This window comes from Gymnoscopelus braueri (genome assembly GCF_963280865.1).
Source record: "Gymnoscopelus braueri genome assembly, chromosome: 3".
Lineage (NCBI taxonomy): Eukaryota > Metazoa > Chordata > Actinopteri > Myctophiformes > Myctophidae > Gymnoscopelus > Gymnoscopelus braueri.
In genome coordinates, this window is record NC_137612.1 from 7,905,693 (window position 1) to 7,925,633 (window position 19,941).

General features: G+C 40.4%; 1 protein-coding gene across 1 annotated transcript in view; it reads left to right on the forward strand.

Moving 5' to 3' along the window:
• srgap3 (SLIT-ROBO Rho GTPase activating protein 3) overlaps positions 1-19,941 on the forward strand; it is a gene marked incomplete at its 3' end in the record, with an annotated part of 151,414 nt that overhangs the window by 50,533 nt on the left and 80,940 nt on the right. Inside the window, exon 3 of the mRNA XM_080423383.1 lies at positions 11,604-11,766. Within this exon, the coding sequence (XP_080279509.1) occupies positions 11,604-11,766 (163 nt within the window). The remainder of the gene's footprint in view (positions 1-11,603; positions 11,767-19,941) is intronic.

Here is a 19,941-nt window from a genome sequence, read left to right on the forward strand (position 1 = left end):
TTTTTTTGAAAATAGCAGATCTACAAGCTCACAGCAAAAATTGAAAAATTCTCCAATAAAGTGAAAGTATCTCAAAATTGTACTTAAGTGCATTACTTAAGTAGTACTTAGTTACTTTCCACCACTGGAATACGCACACCACCACCACAACCACACAGCACTCCGATTACACCCAGGGTAAATAAAAGGGAGAGTCTGGGAGTATATTAGTATGCAAGAAGGGATCCTCTGCAGTTCAATCACTTCCATCTGTCTTTTCTTCCTTTTACAATCACAGCCATGAACCCATGGTTCTATTCTTCTGGTATAAGTGGACACTATTAACACTTAACTATCTATTTACTGCACATTGCCGGGTTGCCTCTTTGACCGTGCCTCGGAGGCGGCGAACTTAATTTTAACCCATTAAGACCGGGAAAGCATCTGTGTAATTTTTATAGATTTCTTTGGCTATATTTGAAAAAATAGCAGATATACAAGCTCATAGCGCGGCACCGAGTGAGTTTGTAGATCTGCTATTTTTTGAAAAATTGTGAAAATGTGTGCAAATCTTTGAATATATATGTTTTAAAGCGAACATTTTTAACTCCGATCTGTGTTTCTGGGGGGTCCCTGGAACAACATATTTTGAGATCTGGGGGCCAAATCTTTGAATAAATATATATTTTTTTAATTGAACCACTGATTTAGAAACATACGTTTTTTCAAAAAAACGTTTTTTTGTAGAACCTCCAGAAGCAACGATTTGAGTTAAAATGTTCACTTTAAAAAATATATACATTCAAAGATTTGCACACATTTTAACGATTTTTTAAAATAAATTGCAGATCTACAAGCTCGCTTGTATATCTGCTATTTTTTTTGAATAGCCAAAGAAATCTGAAAAATGACACAGATGCGTTCCCGGTCTCGATGGGTTAATAATGACATGCTATTGAGCAGACGTTTCAGGGGTTTTATCACAAATGGGATTTATAATGGTGCCCTGTTAAATTAGAATGGATGGATATTATCTATAGGCTGTCAAAAGCAGAGGATTACATGTAATCAGAAATAACAGGACCATTAGAGGGCTCATGTAATATTGATAGGAAATATATTATAACCTGTCTGGCAGAGATAAGACCAAGCTTATGTACGGAAGAGCGTGTCCAGATTAGCTTCTATACTATAGCTTCTGATGTGTTATTCTTTTGTCATATGTCAGGGGTAGCGAAAATTATTGCGAAGATAGCCGGGTGTGTCCTGATTGCGCTGCGTTGTTGTGAGCTTGTAGATCTATTTTCACTATTTTTGAACATTCTTTAAAGACTTCACCTATAATCACAAAATAGGGGTACCAGGTTGAAAAGTCTGTCTGTGGAATTTCTAAATATTTCCGAAAAGTGTTAACAAGCGCTTGTGACTAAATAATAACTACCGTGCATCCATTTGGAACACAGGTTCTTTTTTTTCCTGTTCCTGATTGATAAGTGTCAAAGTCCTCCTCACTCCCCTGCTGTCTGTTTGACTTGCCCAGCTGGGAAAGGTGTGTGTGTGTGTGTGTGTGTGTGTGTGTGTGTGTGTGTGTGTGTGTGTGTGTGTGTGTGTGTGTGTGTGTGTGTGTGTGTGTGTGTGTGTGTGTGTGTGTGTGTGTGTGTGTGTGTGTGTGTGTGTGTGTGTGTGAGACCCTTTCACACCCTGCATATTGTATCTACAGCAATGGTTCCCAAACCTTTTTGCTCGGGAACCAAATGAGACATTCTTATCATGTCTCCCCGGGCCCCAAACTAGTGAAAATAGAATTGGGAATTTTTGGGGGACATTTTTGAAAATATTGAAATAATTGCGAACGCGGAAGGAGGCACGCCGAGCCTCCGCCCAAGTGGAGCTTACTATGAAACCGCGCTCGGGTTGTGTGTGTCTCCGTCTGTCTGTGGCGCTGCCTGTGTGCAGCCGCGCCCCCATGTCACTCACGCTTTCATTGGCTGCTGACAGATCTCAGAGTGGAGCTTACTATGAAACCAACCCGATCGCCCCCCAAACACGGTGAAATAGCACGGATTGACAAACGGCAATTCCGTGCATAGATGACTAGGAACTCCGAAACTCCGTGCATAGGAGAACCATATGCCCCCCCCCCCCATTAACTTCAATACGAGGCGGAGGCAGTCACGTGACTTTCTCTCTACGCTCTCCCCATCACGATGAAATAACACGGATTACAAGTCCGTAAATACACGACATAACAATAAAAAAATCAATAAAAAAATTAGGGCTGCGTTCGCTTCCCGCGTTCGCGCGTCTTACTTGTAGTAATTAAAAACAAAATGTAGGAAACTAAAAAAATAAAGGGATATTTACTTGCCACCCATAAAAAAAATCCCATTGTTTGGGAAACACTGATCTACATTACAGTATATCACACCATCAGGAACACCTGCTCCGGGCCAACCAGTAGTAATACCATGCAGCTTTACAGCTTTAATGATCAAATGCTGCCGGCGTGTCTGTCCTCCGATAACCTCGCGTCACCAGTCTTTCCACCTCGGAGGAAAAGCCTGGTATTCGTTATTAATGGCCCGTGTGATCCGGTCTAGGCCAAAGAAGCAATTCCTCTTTCCGGCACCGCCCACCAATCAGAGCACATAACAGTAACGTTAACTCAATGAGACCTGAAGCCGATTCTACAAATGTCTTCTAAATCCCAAAAGTATTCTGAAAAAACGTATGTTTCTATATCAGTGGTTCTCAAACTTTTTCGCGTCAAGGACCCCCAAAATTATATGTATTTGGCCGCCGACCCCCATCTCAAAACATGTTGTTCCAGGGACCCCCCAGAAGCAAAGATTTTAGTTACAAATGTTCGCTTTAAAAATATTTATATTCAAAGGTTTGCACAAGTTTTCGCGATTAAAAAAGAAAAATAGCAGATATACAAGCTCATAGCGCGGCACTCGGTGCCGCGCTATGAACTTGTAGATCTTCTATTTTTGAATAGCCAAAGTGTAAAATACTGCTTTTTAGCTCAAATAAAAAAATGACACAGATGAGTTCCAGGTCTGAATGGGAGCTCAAATATTTTCAACTGTCTTCCTGTCTGATCTGAAGGCTCCATGTATATGAGGTAGTGGGTTATTGCTGCTGGTACTGGGGGGCACAATGAGCCAGCCTATAGGCCCTATAGGGCAGGCAGTGGTGCCTCCGTCCGAGGCCAAAGGCCAAAGGCTACATTTATTACTGTGTGAAAACGCTTACTGTGTGTGTGTGTGTGTGTGTGTGTGTGTGTGTCTGTATGTCTGTCTGTTTATATCTCTCCTGGAGGAGCCTGTAACACTCAGTACTGAGTTATAGTGATTACTAGACTTTCACAAGAGGTTTAAATTTCCTTTGTATTCCTCCTCAAAGTTATTTTGATAACGGTGCACGTTTTTGCTTCGCTCGCCAAATCCAGCATTTTTAATGACAATGGACGGCTTTGAATATGGAAATAAAATGCTCAGTAGACGGTTTTGGATCGTGGTTAAAGGGTTTATAGTAGTGGTCCATAGTGATTCAAATAGTACAGGATCTTTTGAGTTGTAAGATTCATAGCTGCACCGCGGGCCGCCCCCTTTGCATGTTTGACAGTGTGTTTCTTGCTCAATGTGCAACAAATAACCAGTGGTGGAAAGTAACTAAGTACATTTACTTAAGTACTGTACTTAAGTACAATTTTGAGGTATTTGTACTTTACTTGAGTATTTCCAATTTCCAATACTTGTACTTCTACTCCACTACATCTCAGAGGCAAATATTGTACTTTTACTCCACTACATTTACTTGAAAACTTTAGTTACTAGTTACTTTTCAGATATAAATTATGATATAAAGAAACAGACATTAACCACTTTAAACCTATTTTAAACCTAGGCTATTTGAAAATAGCAGATCTACAAGCTCACAACGCGTCGCAACGCGACGCGTTGTGAGCTTGTAGATCAGCTATTTTCAAATATTTAGTACTTTTACTTTTCATACTTTAAGTACATTTTGATGGCAATACTTTTGTACTTTTACTCAAGTAAATATTGAATTCTGGACTATTACTTGTAACAGAGTATTTTTATATTGCAGTATTGGTACTTTTACTTAAGTAAAGAATTTGAGTACTTTTTCCACCACTGCAAATAACCAGCACTGTTGCCAAACAAACAGCTGGCTTGATTCAAATCATCAAAGAGAAAAGACGCTTTACATGGAGATGAGTGTTTTATCAGGGATTATTACTTTGGTCGGGCAGATAAACAACATGTGAGGAGGGGAGAGCCTGCTTGTGTTTAGTGGAAGTGATTAGGAATCTCCAACCACAAGGGATTAGCTGAGGCTAGAGAGGTACTCGTTCCCAAAGGTCTCGTATTCACAAACAGCAGTTACAGTGTATCGATTGATTGAAACCTTTATTTCAAGGAAATCCATTGAGAGCAGGGTCTCTTTTTCAATGGTTTTACAGACACGACATGGACAACAAGGTACACGTATAAATATAATAAAATAAAAATATAAATAAAATATAAATAAAACCAAAATATTACACCAAGCAGGTGCATAGGCCTTCTTCCAATATAAGGTCACCAAAAAAACGTTCAAAAATAGCAAAAGAAACAAGGGCATCTAACTTAACCCATTAAGACCGGGAACGCATCTGTGTCATTTTATCTCTTTGGCTAATCAAAAACAGCAGATCTACAAGCTCATAGCGCGGCACCGAGTGCCGCGCTACGAGCTTGTAGATCTGCTATTTTTGGAAAACAATTGCAAAACTTTGAATATATATATATATACATTTTAAACTTTTCTTGACGTTCGTTCCATATATATGGAGCTTACACACTGAAGGCTGTGTCTCCTAGCTTAGTACTGGTTGTAGGCACCTTCAGCACAATCTTACCGTACCACCATGACTTGATGTATTGGGTTCTAACAGTTCTGTCAAACACAGGGGTAGTTTGCCATGTAGTGCCTTGTATGTAAACAGGGTGACATGTTGACAGGGTGACACGTATACCAAGGAGCTCTCACAGATATACTCAAGCAGAAACGCTACAGAATAGACAGTAGAAATAGACCATCTCACAAGAGAGAGAGAGGACATGGTCCACTTTAGGTTCTTCTATTGTTAGAACAAAACTAATAATGGCCATTTTATGGGTCAGGTTCATTGGCGTGAGGCGCGCAAGGGAATAAATTGATGATTTCCCGTGGCTCTGCAGTATAGGTTTATTTTTGCCTGCGTGTGCGTTTGATATTTTGGGGACTTGCCGTGCGCCCAATGTGGGAGATGAGGAGCAGCAGAGGGTGTGGCATTTGGCTAATCAGCAGTGGACTGCAGTTATTTTTTTTTGGGGGGGGGGGGGCTTTTATGTCTTTATGGATAGGACAGTAGGCTGACCGGAAATGGGGAGAGACATGGGGAGTGACATGCGGCAAAGGTCGTCGGCATCGGGACTCGAACCCGCAGCGCGCTGTCAGGCTACATTGAGCCTATAGGTGCCCGGAACTGCTACGCCAGCGGCCCAGGCCAATTGCACTGCAGTTTTGGTGGTATTGATACTTTTACTTAAAGGAGAGATCCGGACATTTTAAGTGTTATCTTTGATGTGTCGCTAATCACTCACCATCATTGAAATGGACATTGAGTTATTCCAGAGAGTCCCCCTGTCGTGCAGTCTGGCGTGCAGAACGAGACGACGCCGGTTGCTTGTTTCTCTCACAGAACCTGGCGTCTGTGGAAGAAACAAGCAAACCAGCGTCGTCTAGTTCTGCACGAACGATAGCTCGTGCGCAACTTTCAGTGCATGTTTGAGTATCATGAGACTCCACGATGAGCAGTAGTAGAGAAAAAACTAACTTTGCATCGGTTATAATAGACGATTTTCACTCTTACACGGGCTCCCATTATGCCAACGGAGGGGGTCGACAGACTGGACGACAGGGGACTCTCTGGAATAACTCAACGTCCATTTCAATGATGGTGAGTGATTAGCGACACATCAAAGATAACACTTAAAATGTCCGGATCTCTCCTTTAACCCATTGATACCTGGAACGCATCTGTGTCACTTTAGATGTCTTTGGCTATTCAAAAATAGCAGATCTACAAGCTCATAGCGCGGCACCGAGTGCCGCGCTACGAGCTTGTAGATCTGCTATTTTTGAAAAATCTAGAAAACATTTTTTTATTTTTATTTTTACCAAAAACGTATGATTTTAATTTTTTTTTAAGAATCGCCTCAGGTCTTAATGGGTTAAGTAACAAATTGAGTACTTTTTCCACCACTGATCATTTTACATCCTCTGCTGGTTGGTGTCCTGTTTAAGGTGCTGTAGATTCGCTGTTGATGACTCTGCACCTCCCCCGTACACGGTCATCAGTTTACCTTTTGGAAGCAATCACAGTTCTGAGGCTTTTCTTTTTATCGCCGTGGAAATGACCAGGCAGCCGTTGCACTAATGAGAACCTGATCATTTGATTGGCCATGATTAAATCCATCTGCCACAACACACTCACAGACAATACATTCATCCTAAATACAGCCGGGTCTCGCCATTGCAGGACAGGTAATCCACCCCTTCTCTGATCCTGGAAATAATATAAAAAGTCTGTGGCCACACATTGCCTGTTTGCCTGTTTCTAAACCCACAGGTTCTAAAAAGTCCTGCCAGCGACCCCTAGAGCATTGGTTCTCAAAGTGGGGTCCGGAGACCCCCAGAGGTCCTTGGGGGGGCTTCCAGGGGGTCCCCAGCTAAATGTGTTGTAGATCTGCAATTTTTTTGAAAAATTGTGAAAATGTGTGCAAATCTTTGAATATAATATTTTTTGTAAGAGAACATTTGTAACTCAAATCTTTGCTCCTGACCGGTCCCTGGGACAAAATATTTTGACATGGGGGTCCGCGGCCAAATACATATAATTTTTGGGGTCCTTGACATGAACAAGTTTAAAAACCACTGCCCTAGAGAGTGGGCTGCTTCTTACAGATGCACAACTAGACTAAAGTGGCTTGAACCATATACTGGTATTACTATTCGTAGAGGAAAGGAAAGGCCATGGGTTCACTAAAATCAGTAGGGTTCATCCTGCAGTTTTTTGCCTTTTTAGATAAGATATCTTTGACGCAAAGTTGACATCTTGGCCTGATGCTGGTGCTGGAGGCAAGGTCCATGGGGTCACACAAATGTTTTTTTTTGGGGGTTCATCCTCTGGCAAGCATGAATGCACCCAACAAGTATCATGGTAATCCACCTTTTAGATTTTGAGATATCTTGTGGTCAGCTGGACATTTTTAGGCCTAAGGGTGGCGCTAGAGAAAAGTCACTAAATTCAGTTGGTTCATCCTCTGCAGAGCGTGAATGTGCACACACGGCAAATTCCATCTAGTCGGCCCCACCACTAGCAGGGCAAAACCTTTTAAAATCTCTGCTTTGATTTGTGTGTTTGTGTTGGTTTGACGCTCAACAATTGAATATTCATTTTAAATAACCCATTAAAGACCTGAGGCCGATGTCTTCTAATGACGATGTCGATGTCTTCTAAATCCTAACAGTTTTTCTGAAACACTTATGTCGCTGTAATATCAGTGGTTCTCAAACTTTTTCATGTCAAGGACCTCCCAAAATTATTTGTATTGGGCCGCGGACCCCCATCTCAAAATAGTTCGTTCCAGGGACCCCCCGGAAGCAAAGATTTGAGGTACAAATGTTCACTTTGAAAAAATATATATTCAAAGATTTGCACACATTTTCAAGATTTTTTCAGAAATAGCAGATCTACAAGCTTGTATATCTGCTATTTTTGAACAGCCAAAGTATAAAATAATGTGGTCAAATGGTAAATAATGACAGATGCTTTCCCGGTCTTAATGAGTTATTCTGTTATTATAGGACAGACTTCTGGACTGAACTATGATATTTAATTGGTATAATTTATTTCTCGGCGGTTTTGAAATTACCGGCACAATATTCACAGGCCTTGCTTATTAGACAGAGTACAGGACAGGTTTGTCAATGAAACATTGATTAAAAAGGGCTCACTCTACATCCAACGAACATGCATGCCATACTTAACCCATTGATACCTGAAACACATCTGTGTCACTTTAGATGTCTTTGGGCTATTCAAAAATAGCAGATATACAAGCTCGTAGCGCGGCACCGAGTGCCGCGCTACGAGCTTGTAGATCTGCTATTTTTGAAAAATGATGATTTTTTTTTTTAGGATTAGGATTTAGATTTTTTTTAAAGAATCGCCCTCAGGTCTTAATGTGTTAAGAACCACAACGTGTCCTTCGTTGTGTGTTTGTCAGCGGTCCTGATGTGAGGGTGAGCTACAGTGCTATATGGTGCATATAAACGTGCTGAGGGGCTGTGAGTTAACCCATGAAGACCGGGAACGCATCTGTGTCATTTTAAGAATTATTTGTCTGTTAAAAGAATAGCAGATCTACAAGCTCATAGTGCTATGAGCTTGTAGTCCTCATAGTGCTATGAGCTTGTAGTCCTCATAGTGCTATGAGCTTGTATATCTGCTATTTTTGAAAAAAAATGGAAAGTTTTTGCAAATCTTTGCATATATATTTTTTAAAGGAAATATTTTTCAAATGTTCATTATTTTCAAACATTTGACAAATGTCTTCTAAATTCCATAAAAAAAAAAAACATATGATGCTATATCAGTGGTTCTCAAACTGTTTCATGTCAAGGACCACCCATAATTATCTTTGGCCGCGGACCCCCATATCAAAATATGTTGTTCCAGGGACCCCCAGAAGCAAAGATTTGAGTTACGAATGTTGTTTTAAAAAAGTGTATGCATTCAAAGATTTGCACAAATGTTCATGATTTTTCAAAAAATAGCAGATCTACAAGCGCTACGAGCTTGTAGATCTGCTATTTTTTAATGTGTATGTTCCCGGTCTTAATGGGTTAAGTGGGGGAATAATGGGGGTCTGCGCTCTGGAGCGGCCAGATATCAGCTTCATTAGATGTGATTAGCATTACGGAAGCTCTGTGAAGGAAGACTCTTTGATGTGTCGGCTGCAGCTCATCCCCCCTTCTTTTATGCTCAACGATGAAACCCTACCAACCCCCCCCCCCCCCCCCCCTGTAATCTCCATCTAACTCTCCCTCTCTCTCTGTCGCTCAAAAATCCTCCTCTTCCCTATAGAGTTTGTTGATTGATCAGTGTTGAGATATAGGATCCAGACTTAAAGGAGAGATCCAGTCATATTAGGTGTTTGCTTTGATGTGTCGCTAATCACTCACCAACATACCAGGGGCAGTTGAATTTTTTCATAGAAGCCCCTGTTGTCCATTGTGGAGACCCCTTCCACTGGCATAATGGAGTACTGGAGTACTGAGGAGAACCGGGCAGAAGAGATGTTACTGCAGTCTCAATCTGCTAACCCACAGTCAAAAAAAAGGGAAAAAACAGCGCCTTCTGCTGTTGTTCTCCTTTGAATTTGACTCTGGGGGGACCTCCCAATAGAATGTGGATAACAGGATGTTGGCCGTTAGGTCCCGCCCCTCAGCCCTCCACTTCCGGTCCACGTGTCTTTGTGTACATTCCTAACATTCCTAACTACACACGTTGTTGTAACAGGAGCTCCCGACAGATTCAGCTGCGGAGCTCTGATTCTGTCTTGAGAGATTACTGCAGGCTTTGTCATTGACCTGAGGCCGATTCTACAAAATGTCTTCTAAATCCTTTTTTGGAAAAAAACGTATGTTACTATGTCAGTGGTTCTCAAACTTTTTCATCCCCCATCTCAAAATATTTTGTTCCAGGGACCCCCCAGAAGCAAAGATCTGAGTTACAAATGTTCGCTTTAAAAATATATATATTCAAAGATTTGCACAAATGTTCTCCATTTTTCCAAAATAGCAGATCTACAAGCTCATAGCGCGGCACTCGGTGCCGCGCTAGGAGCTTGTATATCTGCTATTTTTGAATAGCCCAAAGTGTAAAATAATGCTTTTTTGAATAAAGCCTCAAATCAAAAAAATGACACAGATGCGTTCCAGGTCTTAATGGGATAAAGCATTCACCTACAACAGCGTGTGGCTTCAGGGCTTCCCAATGTATCTGCTTTGGATAATAAGCAGCTTTTGTGCTGCCTCTTCACCAATTAAATCTAACGCCTTTCATTCTGTTGGCTGTTGTTGAACAAGCTGTCAGTTGTCAGTATTAATACCTCTGCTTTGCAGATGGTTTGAAATGTGTCTGACTGAAAAAATATGTAAAGGCCAGGCTTGTTACATTTTCTTGCTAATAATGGATTCCACAGTGATCCATTTTTAGCTTTGAGCTTATTCTTACTGTCCATAAAAGGACATAGCCTCTTCACTAACTATCTGTAATGATCACTAGTAGTTACTGCTGGCTTCCAATTAAAAAAAGAAAATAGTTCTGTACACACCAAGGGGCCAGCTTCAGAGTTGTAAATTGAGGCTATATAGTAAGAGACAGTTCATATGAATGGCCTGTAGTCTCGCTGTTTAAAGGAGAGATCCGGACATTTTAAGTGTTATCTTTGATGTGTCGCTAATCACTCACCATCATTGAAAGGGACGTTGAGTTATTCCAGAGAGTCCCCTGTCGTTCAGTCTGTCGACCCCCTCCGTTGGCATAATGGGAGCCCGTGTAAGAGTGAAATTTGTCTATTATAACCGATACAAAGTTCGTTCTTTCTCTACTACTGCTCATTGTGGAGTCTCATGATACTCAAACGTGCACTGAATGTCGCGAGCGAGCTTCCGTTTGTGCAGAACTTGATGACGCTGGTTGCTTGTTTCTTCCACACAACCTGGCGTCTGTGGAAGAAATAAGCAACCCGCATCATCTCGTTCTGCACGAACGATAGCTCGCTCGCGACATTCAGTGCACGTTTGAGTATCATGTGACTCCACGATGAGCAGTAGTAGAGAAAAAACTAACTTTGTATCGGTTATAATAGACGAATTTCACTCTTACACGGGCTCCCATTATGCCAACGGAGGGGGTCGACAGACTGAACGACAGGGGACTATCTGGAATAACTCAACGTCCCTTTCAATGATGGTGAGTGATTAGCGACACATCAAAGATAACACTTAAAATGTCCGGATCTCTCCTTTTAAATAAGTAAATAAGCTCCATTCGAGCGGATGGGTTTTTGCCGAACTTTACACTTGATGTTATTACCTTAATAAACATTGTCATAAATACTATATGCTTCCAGTTGCTAGTTTAAAGTCTTCTTTCAATCACCATGATATGCGTTTTAGCAAATTATGGTCCCATTTACTTTTAAATTGATGATAAAGTAGGGTATGCTGTAGGAGGGGCGTGGCTACCTTGTGAGGATTTGATTGACACGCTACACAACCAATAGCATTCATTCCCCACCCCCGCTCTGGTCCCAACCAATAGCATTAATTTCCGTCTATGGGCGTAACTTTGTCCATACTTTTTACTGTCTATGGTACACACACCCACCACAAGGGGATGAGGATCAAATGAAATTTAACATGATAACAGTATGACAGTGATAAACAGACTGAAGACTTTTCCTCATATTCATCCATGTTGTTTGTTGTTTCTTTAGGAAAGACCAGCACCTGCTGTCCTCGGTAAACTGCTGGTACCTCGTCTTGAACCAGACGAGACGCGAGAGCCGCGACCACGCCACGCTCAACGACATCTACACCAACAATGTCATCGTCCGCCTGGCCCAGATCAGCGAGGACGTGATCCGTCTCTTCAAAAAGGTACTATCACTGCCTCCTTTTTTTGGGGACTTTTCTCTTATCATCCTGCAGCATGCCGCTGCTCCTAGCCAAGGAGAGAAGATGAGTGAGCAGTTTTCACTTTAAAGTTCTCATTTTGCTGAGTAAAGTATTCCCAGCAAGTTTCGATGGCCCAGCCTGGAGCCTGGCGATGAGGCTGGTCATAAGCAGTGGTGGAAAGTAACTAAGTACATTTACTCAAGTACTGTACTTAAGTACAATTTTGAGGTATTTGTACTTTACTTGAGTATTTCCAATTTCCAATACTTTTACTTCTACTCCACTACATCTCGGAGGCAAATATTGTACTTTTACTCCACTACAATTATTTGAAAACTTCAGTTACTAGTTACTTTGCAGATATAAATTATGATATTATAAAACATACATTAACCACTTTAGCCCTGTTTTATACCTAGGCTATTTGAAAATAGCAGATCTACAAGCTCACAACGCGTCGCAGCGCGACGCGTTGTGAGCTTGTAGATCGGCTATTTTCAAATATTTAGTACTTTCACTTTTGATACTTTAAGTACATTTTGATGCCAATACTTTTGTACTTTTACTCGAGTAAATTTTTTATTCTGGACTTTTACTTGTAACAGAGTATTTTTATATTGCAGTATTGGTACTTTTACTTAAGTAAAGAATTTGAGTACTTTTTCCACCACTGGTCATAAGCAACACCAGACGTATCGCCTCGCCTCAAGCATGCTATTTTCAGGTCAAGGACCCCTTAGCTGAGAGAGAGATGAAGCAGGGACCCCCACCCCACTACATATTGTATAAAAGTGTGTGTTGCAGATTCAACTTTCTCATAGATTTCATAGATAGCTTCATATAGCTGAAAATAGAAGCTGTTGTCCATTGTGGAGACCCCTTCCACTGGCATAATGGAGTACTGTGTAACAACGAAAATCCCCTATTTTAGCTCCAAAGTTCGTTTTTTCCCCCACTAATCCTCATTATGCAGCGTCCTGACACTCAAACATGCACTGAATGTCCCTTATGAGCTGCCGTTCGTGCAGAACGACATGGAGCTGGTTGCTTGTTTCTCTCACAGAATCTGGCAACACCGAGGACTAGCTTCACGTCAGTTCTGCATGAACTGCATGTCTGGGGACGCATGTCTATGATCTAATGTGGGACAAATTTGGTGCCCCAAAATTAAATAAGACTAGACCATACCCGTCGGGGGATATGAGCACCCAAAGCATGTGCAGTTTGGGTTATGCGCTGTGCACAGACAGACCCATAGCTCGGGGGGGGCCATCCCATAGCTCGGGGGGGGCCTACATATTGTATAAAAGTGTGTGTTGCAGATTCAACTTTCTCATAGATTTCATAGATAGCTTCATATAGCTGAAAATAGCAGATCTACAAGCCCCAGCCGTTGTGGCTGGGGCTTGTAGATCTGCTATTTTCAGCGAATGTTCCCCTCAGAATTAGGGATGCTACGCTGCCCTACATAGCCAAAGTGCAGTAACTACGTTTTTGGACACACCAACTTATTTGTGTATCCCAAAGGTCAAATTAGCCTTCGTGATTTTGGGGGATGAACAATTACCTCAAAAACAGATGTACGTTTATTGTAATTTCACTTATATGCCGATATCTCATTTGGCTGACCAGTTGAATCACTGTTAACCCATTAAGACCTGAAGCCGATTCCACAAATGTCTTCTAAATCCCAACACTTTTCTGAAAAACGTATGTTTCTATATCAGCGGTGCTCAAACCTTTTCATGTCAAATTATATGCATTTGGCCGCCGACCCACATCTCAAAATATGTTGTTCCAGGGACCCCCAGAAGCAAATATTTGAGTTAAAAATGCTTGCTTTAAAAATATATATATTCAAAGATTTGCACACATTTTCATGATTTAAAAAAAATTGCAGATCTACAAGCTCATAGCGCGGCACTCGGTGCCGCGCTATGAGCTTGTATATCTGCTATTTTTGAATAGCCAAAGGTTAAAATAATGCTTTTTTAGCTCAAATAAAAAAATGACACATGCGTTCCATCGTTAATTTTTTTGTAGTTACTGCTTTGGCTTTGTGTACGGTTCAAGTGGTTAATGTAAGAAAAAAGGTTCCTATCACACAAAGATTTGGTGCCCCCCCCCCCCCCCCCCCTGTACTCCGAGGACCCCCTAATGGGTCCCGGACCCCCATGTTAAAGACCCCATGTGCTATAGTATTCCAGTTAGTTTAAATAAACGCAGAGTCGCTGAGACTGATTCGGCATGCGTTACTGTGGGTGTTTTTTCACTTGTCATATTAGAGCCTCCCTATACGCCCCGGCACACATGGATTGTAAGTACTAAAGGTGTCAGGTCACTGTATGAGTTCCATCTGGCCTGTGGAGAGAGAAGCAGCCGTATTAAAGGGGGGAAGAAAAGTGGAGCTGAAAGTTTACCTCTCTGGCTCTAAGGCCCCCATAACCCCCTTCCAGGGTGTGCAGCGATTTTGGCCCACTGTCAGCACATAGCGAGGATGACTGAGGTCTTAACCAAACACCAGGACCCTGTTTTCACCTGGCAGGCCTTCCTGTAGGTGAGCCCTGTTATGCTGCCAGCTAGCCTACATTTAAAGGAGTAGTTCACCCCAAAACAATTGCTTATTTTCTATCAATTACACACCCCATGGAGACTTGAATTCATGGCTATTTTCTTTTTGTTTTTGCCAATAATTTGATGACCAGTGGAACCGGTAGGCAGCGGTTTCCGGTAGGAGACTCTTTGTGTCTCCTACCGGAACCGCTGCCGGTCATCAAATTATTGACTTAGGAACGCGAGAAAAACTAAAATGTATCCAGGAATTCAAGTTTCCATATGGGGTGACTAATCCATAGAAAAAAAAGTCATTTTGGGGGTGAACTATCCCTTTAAGGTATTGCCCTGCTGTGTGTGTGCGTGTGCGCGCGCGCGCGCGCGCGTGTGTGTGTGTGTGTGTGTGTGTGTGTGTGGGTGTGTGTGTGTGTGTGTGTGTGTGTGTGTGTGTGTGTTTTTTTCTGATGTAGGCCACTTTTTGGGCCACATTTTGGACATGAAATCAGTAGTCTGGGGAGTGGGATGCATATTTAATATCTAATGTGGGACAAAATTGGTGCCCCAGTTAAGATTTTACTGCAGTTTAAAGGTAGGGTAAGTGATTTGCGTTGGTTAAAATAATTGTTAAATAGCTCTATATTCTGATAGTACTCATTGCTATAGAGTGTTTGTTCAGTAAAAGGAGTCTCCTTGTCTCTCCACCTCTTTATTAAACAGAAAATGCATTTTCGTTTCAGTTTCAGTTTCATTTCCAATTTTATCCAACCAGGACAGAGAACTCAATCAGGATATAGATTAAACAAGTGAAATTGGAAGTGATGACACTAAGAAATGAGCAGACAAAATTGGAACTGGAACACTATACAAATTAAGCTTAAAAATGGGTACTTTCTCCTGATTGGCTGAGATTTTGACACCTACCGAAAAATGTATTTTCTGTTTATTAAAGAGCTGGAGACTCAGGGAGACATCTGTTACTGAAAAAACACTCTATAGCAATGATTACTATCAGAATATAGTATTTTAACCTTTTAACAAAATACTTTTTGTTTTAACCAAAAAATATCACTTACCCTACCTTTAAGGTTGGGTAAAAAAAAAAAAAAAACAGAAACAGAAAAAGAAAAAGACAGAAGTTGTGCCCAAAATAGGGATGCTACCATTTTTTCTCCAATAAATTGTTGTGTGTGTTTTTGTGAGCATGCGTATGTATGCCTGTGCATTTGTCTGTGCTTGTGCATTTGTGTGTGTGTGTGTGTGTATGCATATGCTGTGTCTATGTTGTCCTGTTTTAATTACTGTTATTCTCTAACCTTACCTGTGTCTTGGTTTCATCCTCACTGCGGTGCTGCTATGGCAACTGAATTTCCTTCAGGATTAATAATCTATCTATATATCTATCTATCTAAATGTGTCTAGTATCCATCTATCTGCATCATTCAGCAGGAATGTGAATGAGGGAGCTGCTCCACAGTTCAGAACAGATAGAGCATAGTTCCTCCTTTTTAAAGTATACGCTATCTCAGGTAGATTTATCCTATGTTTTGAAGTATTACTACTGGTAGTTTCTTTATCTTTTCAAGATCTTTTTATTAGGTTTTAATACAAGGCCCAGGGGCGAGTATGCTGTACATACATAGCATCTTCTTCATAAATTGTATCACAAAAGGACAAACAAAATGTACATATACCACATTCCCCTATCCACACTACTGGTAGTTTCTTGTGAGCATGAGTAACAACGAACCACTTGCAGTTCAAGTGCTTTGCTATAAATTGAAATCAAAAGAATAATTGAAACTGTATCTGCCTTGTTTGGTTTCTCTTTATACATATTATACTCCATTGATATTTTGTTATCTTTTGCCAAATTGACAATTGTATCTCAATCGGTGTGTATAATGGCTTATTATTATCAGGATTAAAATATGAATTAAAGAACAAAACCCCAGCTCTGGTTGTGTCATCCAGCACTGCTTTCCTAGACCTAGTGTGTCTGGAAGGACAATCATTGTTTTTACAGAGCTGTGGGAACATTCCCAACCTCTTCTCCAGGCTTTTTTTTAAAGAGGTCCCTTTGATGGTTTTACAGGTGTGTTACTGCAAAGCCTTTTGTCAGAACAATTTGAAAGCTGTTTTGGTGAGTGTGTCGTCAAGAGTAGACCGACGGCTAATTATAGTGAGGAGCCTCAGAGTTGTGAAATAAATTTAGTTAGGAATTGTGGTTATCAGTGGTGTAAAGTAACTAAGTACATTTACTCAAGTACTGTACTTAAGTACAATTTTGAGGTACTTTTACTTTACTGGAGTATTTCCAATTCTCCACTACATCTCAGAGGCAAATATTGTACTTTTACTCCACTACAATTATTTGAAAGCTTTAGTTACTAGTTACTTTGTAGATTTTCATTATTATTACAATACATTACCCACTTCAGCCCTATATACATTTTGGCCATTTGAAAATAGCAGATCTACAAGCTCACAATGCGTCGCCATGCGAAGCATTGTGAGCTTGTAAATCGGCTATTTTTAAAAGATTTGTATACATTCGAAAACTTGTGAAATTCTGCATAATGAGTACTTTTACTTTTGGTATTTTAAGTACATTTTGAATGCAGTATTGATACTTTTACTTAAGTAAAAAATGTGAGTACTTTTTCCACCACAGTTACAAAGTATTCATACTAGTTAGGCGTACAGTATTAATGCTTGCTTTTCATGGATAGAGAATTTCATATGTTCATAATGTTATAATTTTCTGGGCTATTTCTACAAATAGCTGTAAGATGTCACATTCTTGCTGTGTGTTGCATCACAGTGGTTGAAAACCCCACCCCGCTCCCCCCTGAAGCCTAATTTATATTTTTACTTGGCTTCAGGGGGAAGCCAAGTATATTTTCTATTTTCGTGGTGGACCAAAAATAGCTGATCTATAAGCTCACAACGCGTCGCATCCACGACGCGTTGTGAGCTTATAGATCAGCTGTTTTAGATTATAGATCAGCTATTTTCGGTCCACCACGTATGATGGTCCACCACGTATGATGGAGCATAATACATTTAGCATTAGCCTCTGCAGTACGTATCTGCGTACTAATAATAATAATATATTTTATTTGTAACGCACTTTATATTTGACACAAATCTCAAAGTGCAAGATTTATTTCTAAATTAAATTATTAAATAATAATAATAAAAACAATGAAATTAATAAAATTCAGATCAATGGTCAGAGACCCCCCCCCCCCCCTCCCCAACTATACACACAGCTAAGAAAAGTTCAAGTTTAAAAACACACAAGGCATCGATAAGTCCATCTGGGAAATGCCTTGTTAAATAGAAAGGTTTTTAGTACTGTACTCTCTGCAGTGTGTCTGATATCAGAGGCACTGATGCATACTGATGCCATTCACCAGCTGGCAGAGAGAGAGAGCAGATCCATTTATCAACATTCATTCAAATACTCCTTTAGGCAGGACTTATATTTGCTACTAGTATGCTCCCAAATCAATCATTAGGATGAATAGAGAAAAAAGCTGTATTTTCTGCATCCTTGCTGTTTGGCCACTTTTTGGGCCATATTATTTTGGACATGAAATCAGTTGTCTGGGGACGCATCTATTATCTAATGTGAGACAAAATTGGTGCCCCAAATAAGATTTTACTGGAGTTTAAGGTTGGGTTTAGATGGGTTACTGATGAGAGCAGTGTTAAAACAAACAAAAAACTTTAAAAAAAAATGAAACAGAAGAAATACTGAAAATGTGCCCAATGTGCCCAATAGGGATGTTAGCATTAATGTGCTTATAGATCATTTATTTTTGGAGCTGATTGGAGCATAATACATTTGGCATTAGCCTCTGCAATACGTATTACCAATAATAATAATACATTTTATTTGTAACGCACTTTATTCGCTATGCTCCCAAATCAATATTTAGGATGAATAGAGAAAAAGCAGTATTTTCTGCATCCTTGCTGTTTGTGCTGTGGATCTTTTTTCTTTCTTTCTTTCTTGGCCCTGGGTTGTTGTGGCCTGGTGAGGAAATGCAACCCCTTGATCTTTTTTCTTTTACGAGCTTCTCCTTCCTTTGCTGATTTAGCTCATTTCTGAGTCATTATAAAGCATGCACTGTCAGGACTTGGTTATTTAAAAGGGTGTGGACACAAAAAAAATGTTTTGCTTTCATCTATCCATACTCTATATCTATCTATCTAGATATCCAGTAATCTGTCTGTAACCATTGGCTAGGTTGTGGTTTGAGCTTTCTGTGTGCGTGCGTGCGTGCGTGCGTGCGTGCGTGCGTGCGTGCGTGCGTGCGTGCGTGCGTGCGTGCGTGCGTGCGTGCGTGCGTGCGTGCGTGCGTGCGTGCATGTGACCATGCATGTATGCAGTGGTGTACAGTTTTGAGGTGTTTTTACTTTACTGGAGTATTTTAAATTTTCAGTACTTTTACTTCTACTCCACTACATCTCAGAGGCAAATATTATACTTTTCCTCCACTACAATTATTTGAAAACTTTAGTTACTAGTTACTGGATTATTATAACAAGACATACTTTAAACACTTCAGCCCTATATACATTCTGGCCATTTGAAAATAGCAGATCTACAAGCTCACAATGCGTCGCATCGCGACGCATTGTGAGCTTGTAGATCTGCTATTTTCAAATGATTTTTACACATTTGAAAACATGAGAAATGGGACAATTCTGCACAATGAATACTTTCTACTTTTGGTACTTTAAGTACATTTTGATTCCAGCACTTTTGTACTTTTATACTCAAGTAAATATTGAACTCCTTACTATTACTTGCAACAGAGTATTCCTACATTGCAAGTAAAAATGTGAGTACTTTTTCCACCCCTGCGTGCCTGTGTGCTCAGAGATGATCCTTGGTGTGTGTACAGTATACTGTATGTCCGGTGAGATTTGGTTTAGAGCACAGGGCTGCTTTCTGCTGCTCCCACCAGCTCTATTGATCTGACTCAGAGTAATGCTCCACATCATTATGATTTATCTGCAGAAATACTCACTATGGGAGGCACTGGCTGTAATAAATCCTTCCCCTACATCAGGCCAAGGAGACCAGGCAAAAAAAAATACATGACTATAGCACAGTGAGAGCCAGTGGACAGTACAGTAGTGGTGTAAAGTAACTAAGTACATTTACTCAAGTACTGTACTTAAAGTACACTTTATTTTGAGGAATTTTTACTTTACTGGAGTATTCCCCATTTTCAGTACTTTTACTTCTACTCCATTACATCTCAGAGGCAAATATTGTACTTTTACTCCACTACAATTATTTGACAGCTTTAGTTACTAGTTACTTTGCCGATATAAATTATTACATTATAAAACATACATTAACCACTTTAGCCCCATTTTATACCTAGGCTATTTGAAAATAGCAGATCTACAAGCTCACAACGCGTGGCACCACGATGCGTTGTGAGCTTGTAGATCTGCTATTTTCAAACATTTTAGTACTTTTACTTTTGGTTCCTTAAATACATTTTGATACCAATACTTTTGTACTTTTACTCAAGTCAATTTTAAATTCCGGGCTTTTACTTGTAACAGAGTACTTCTACA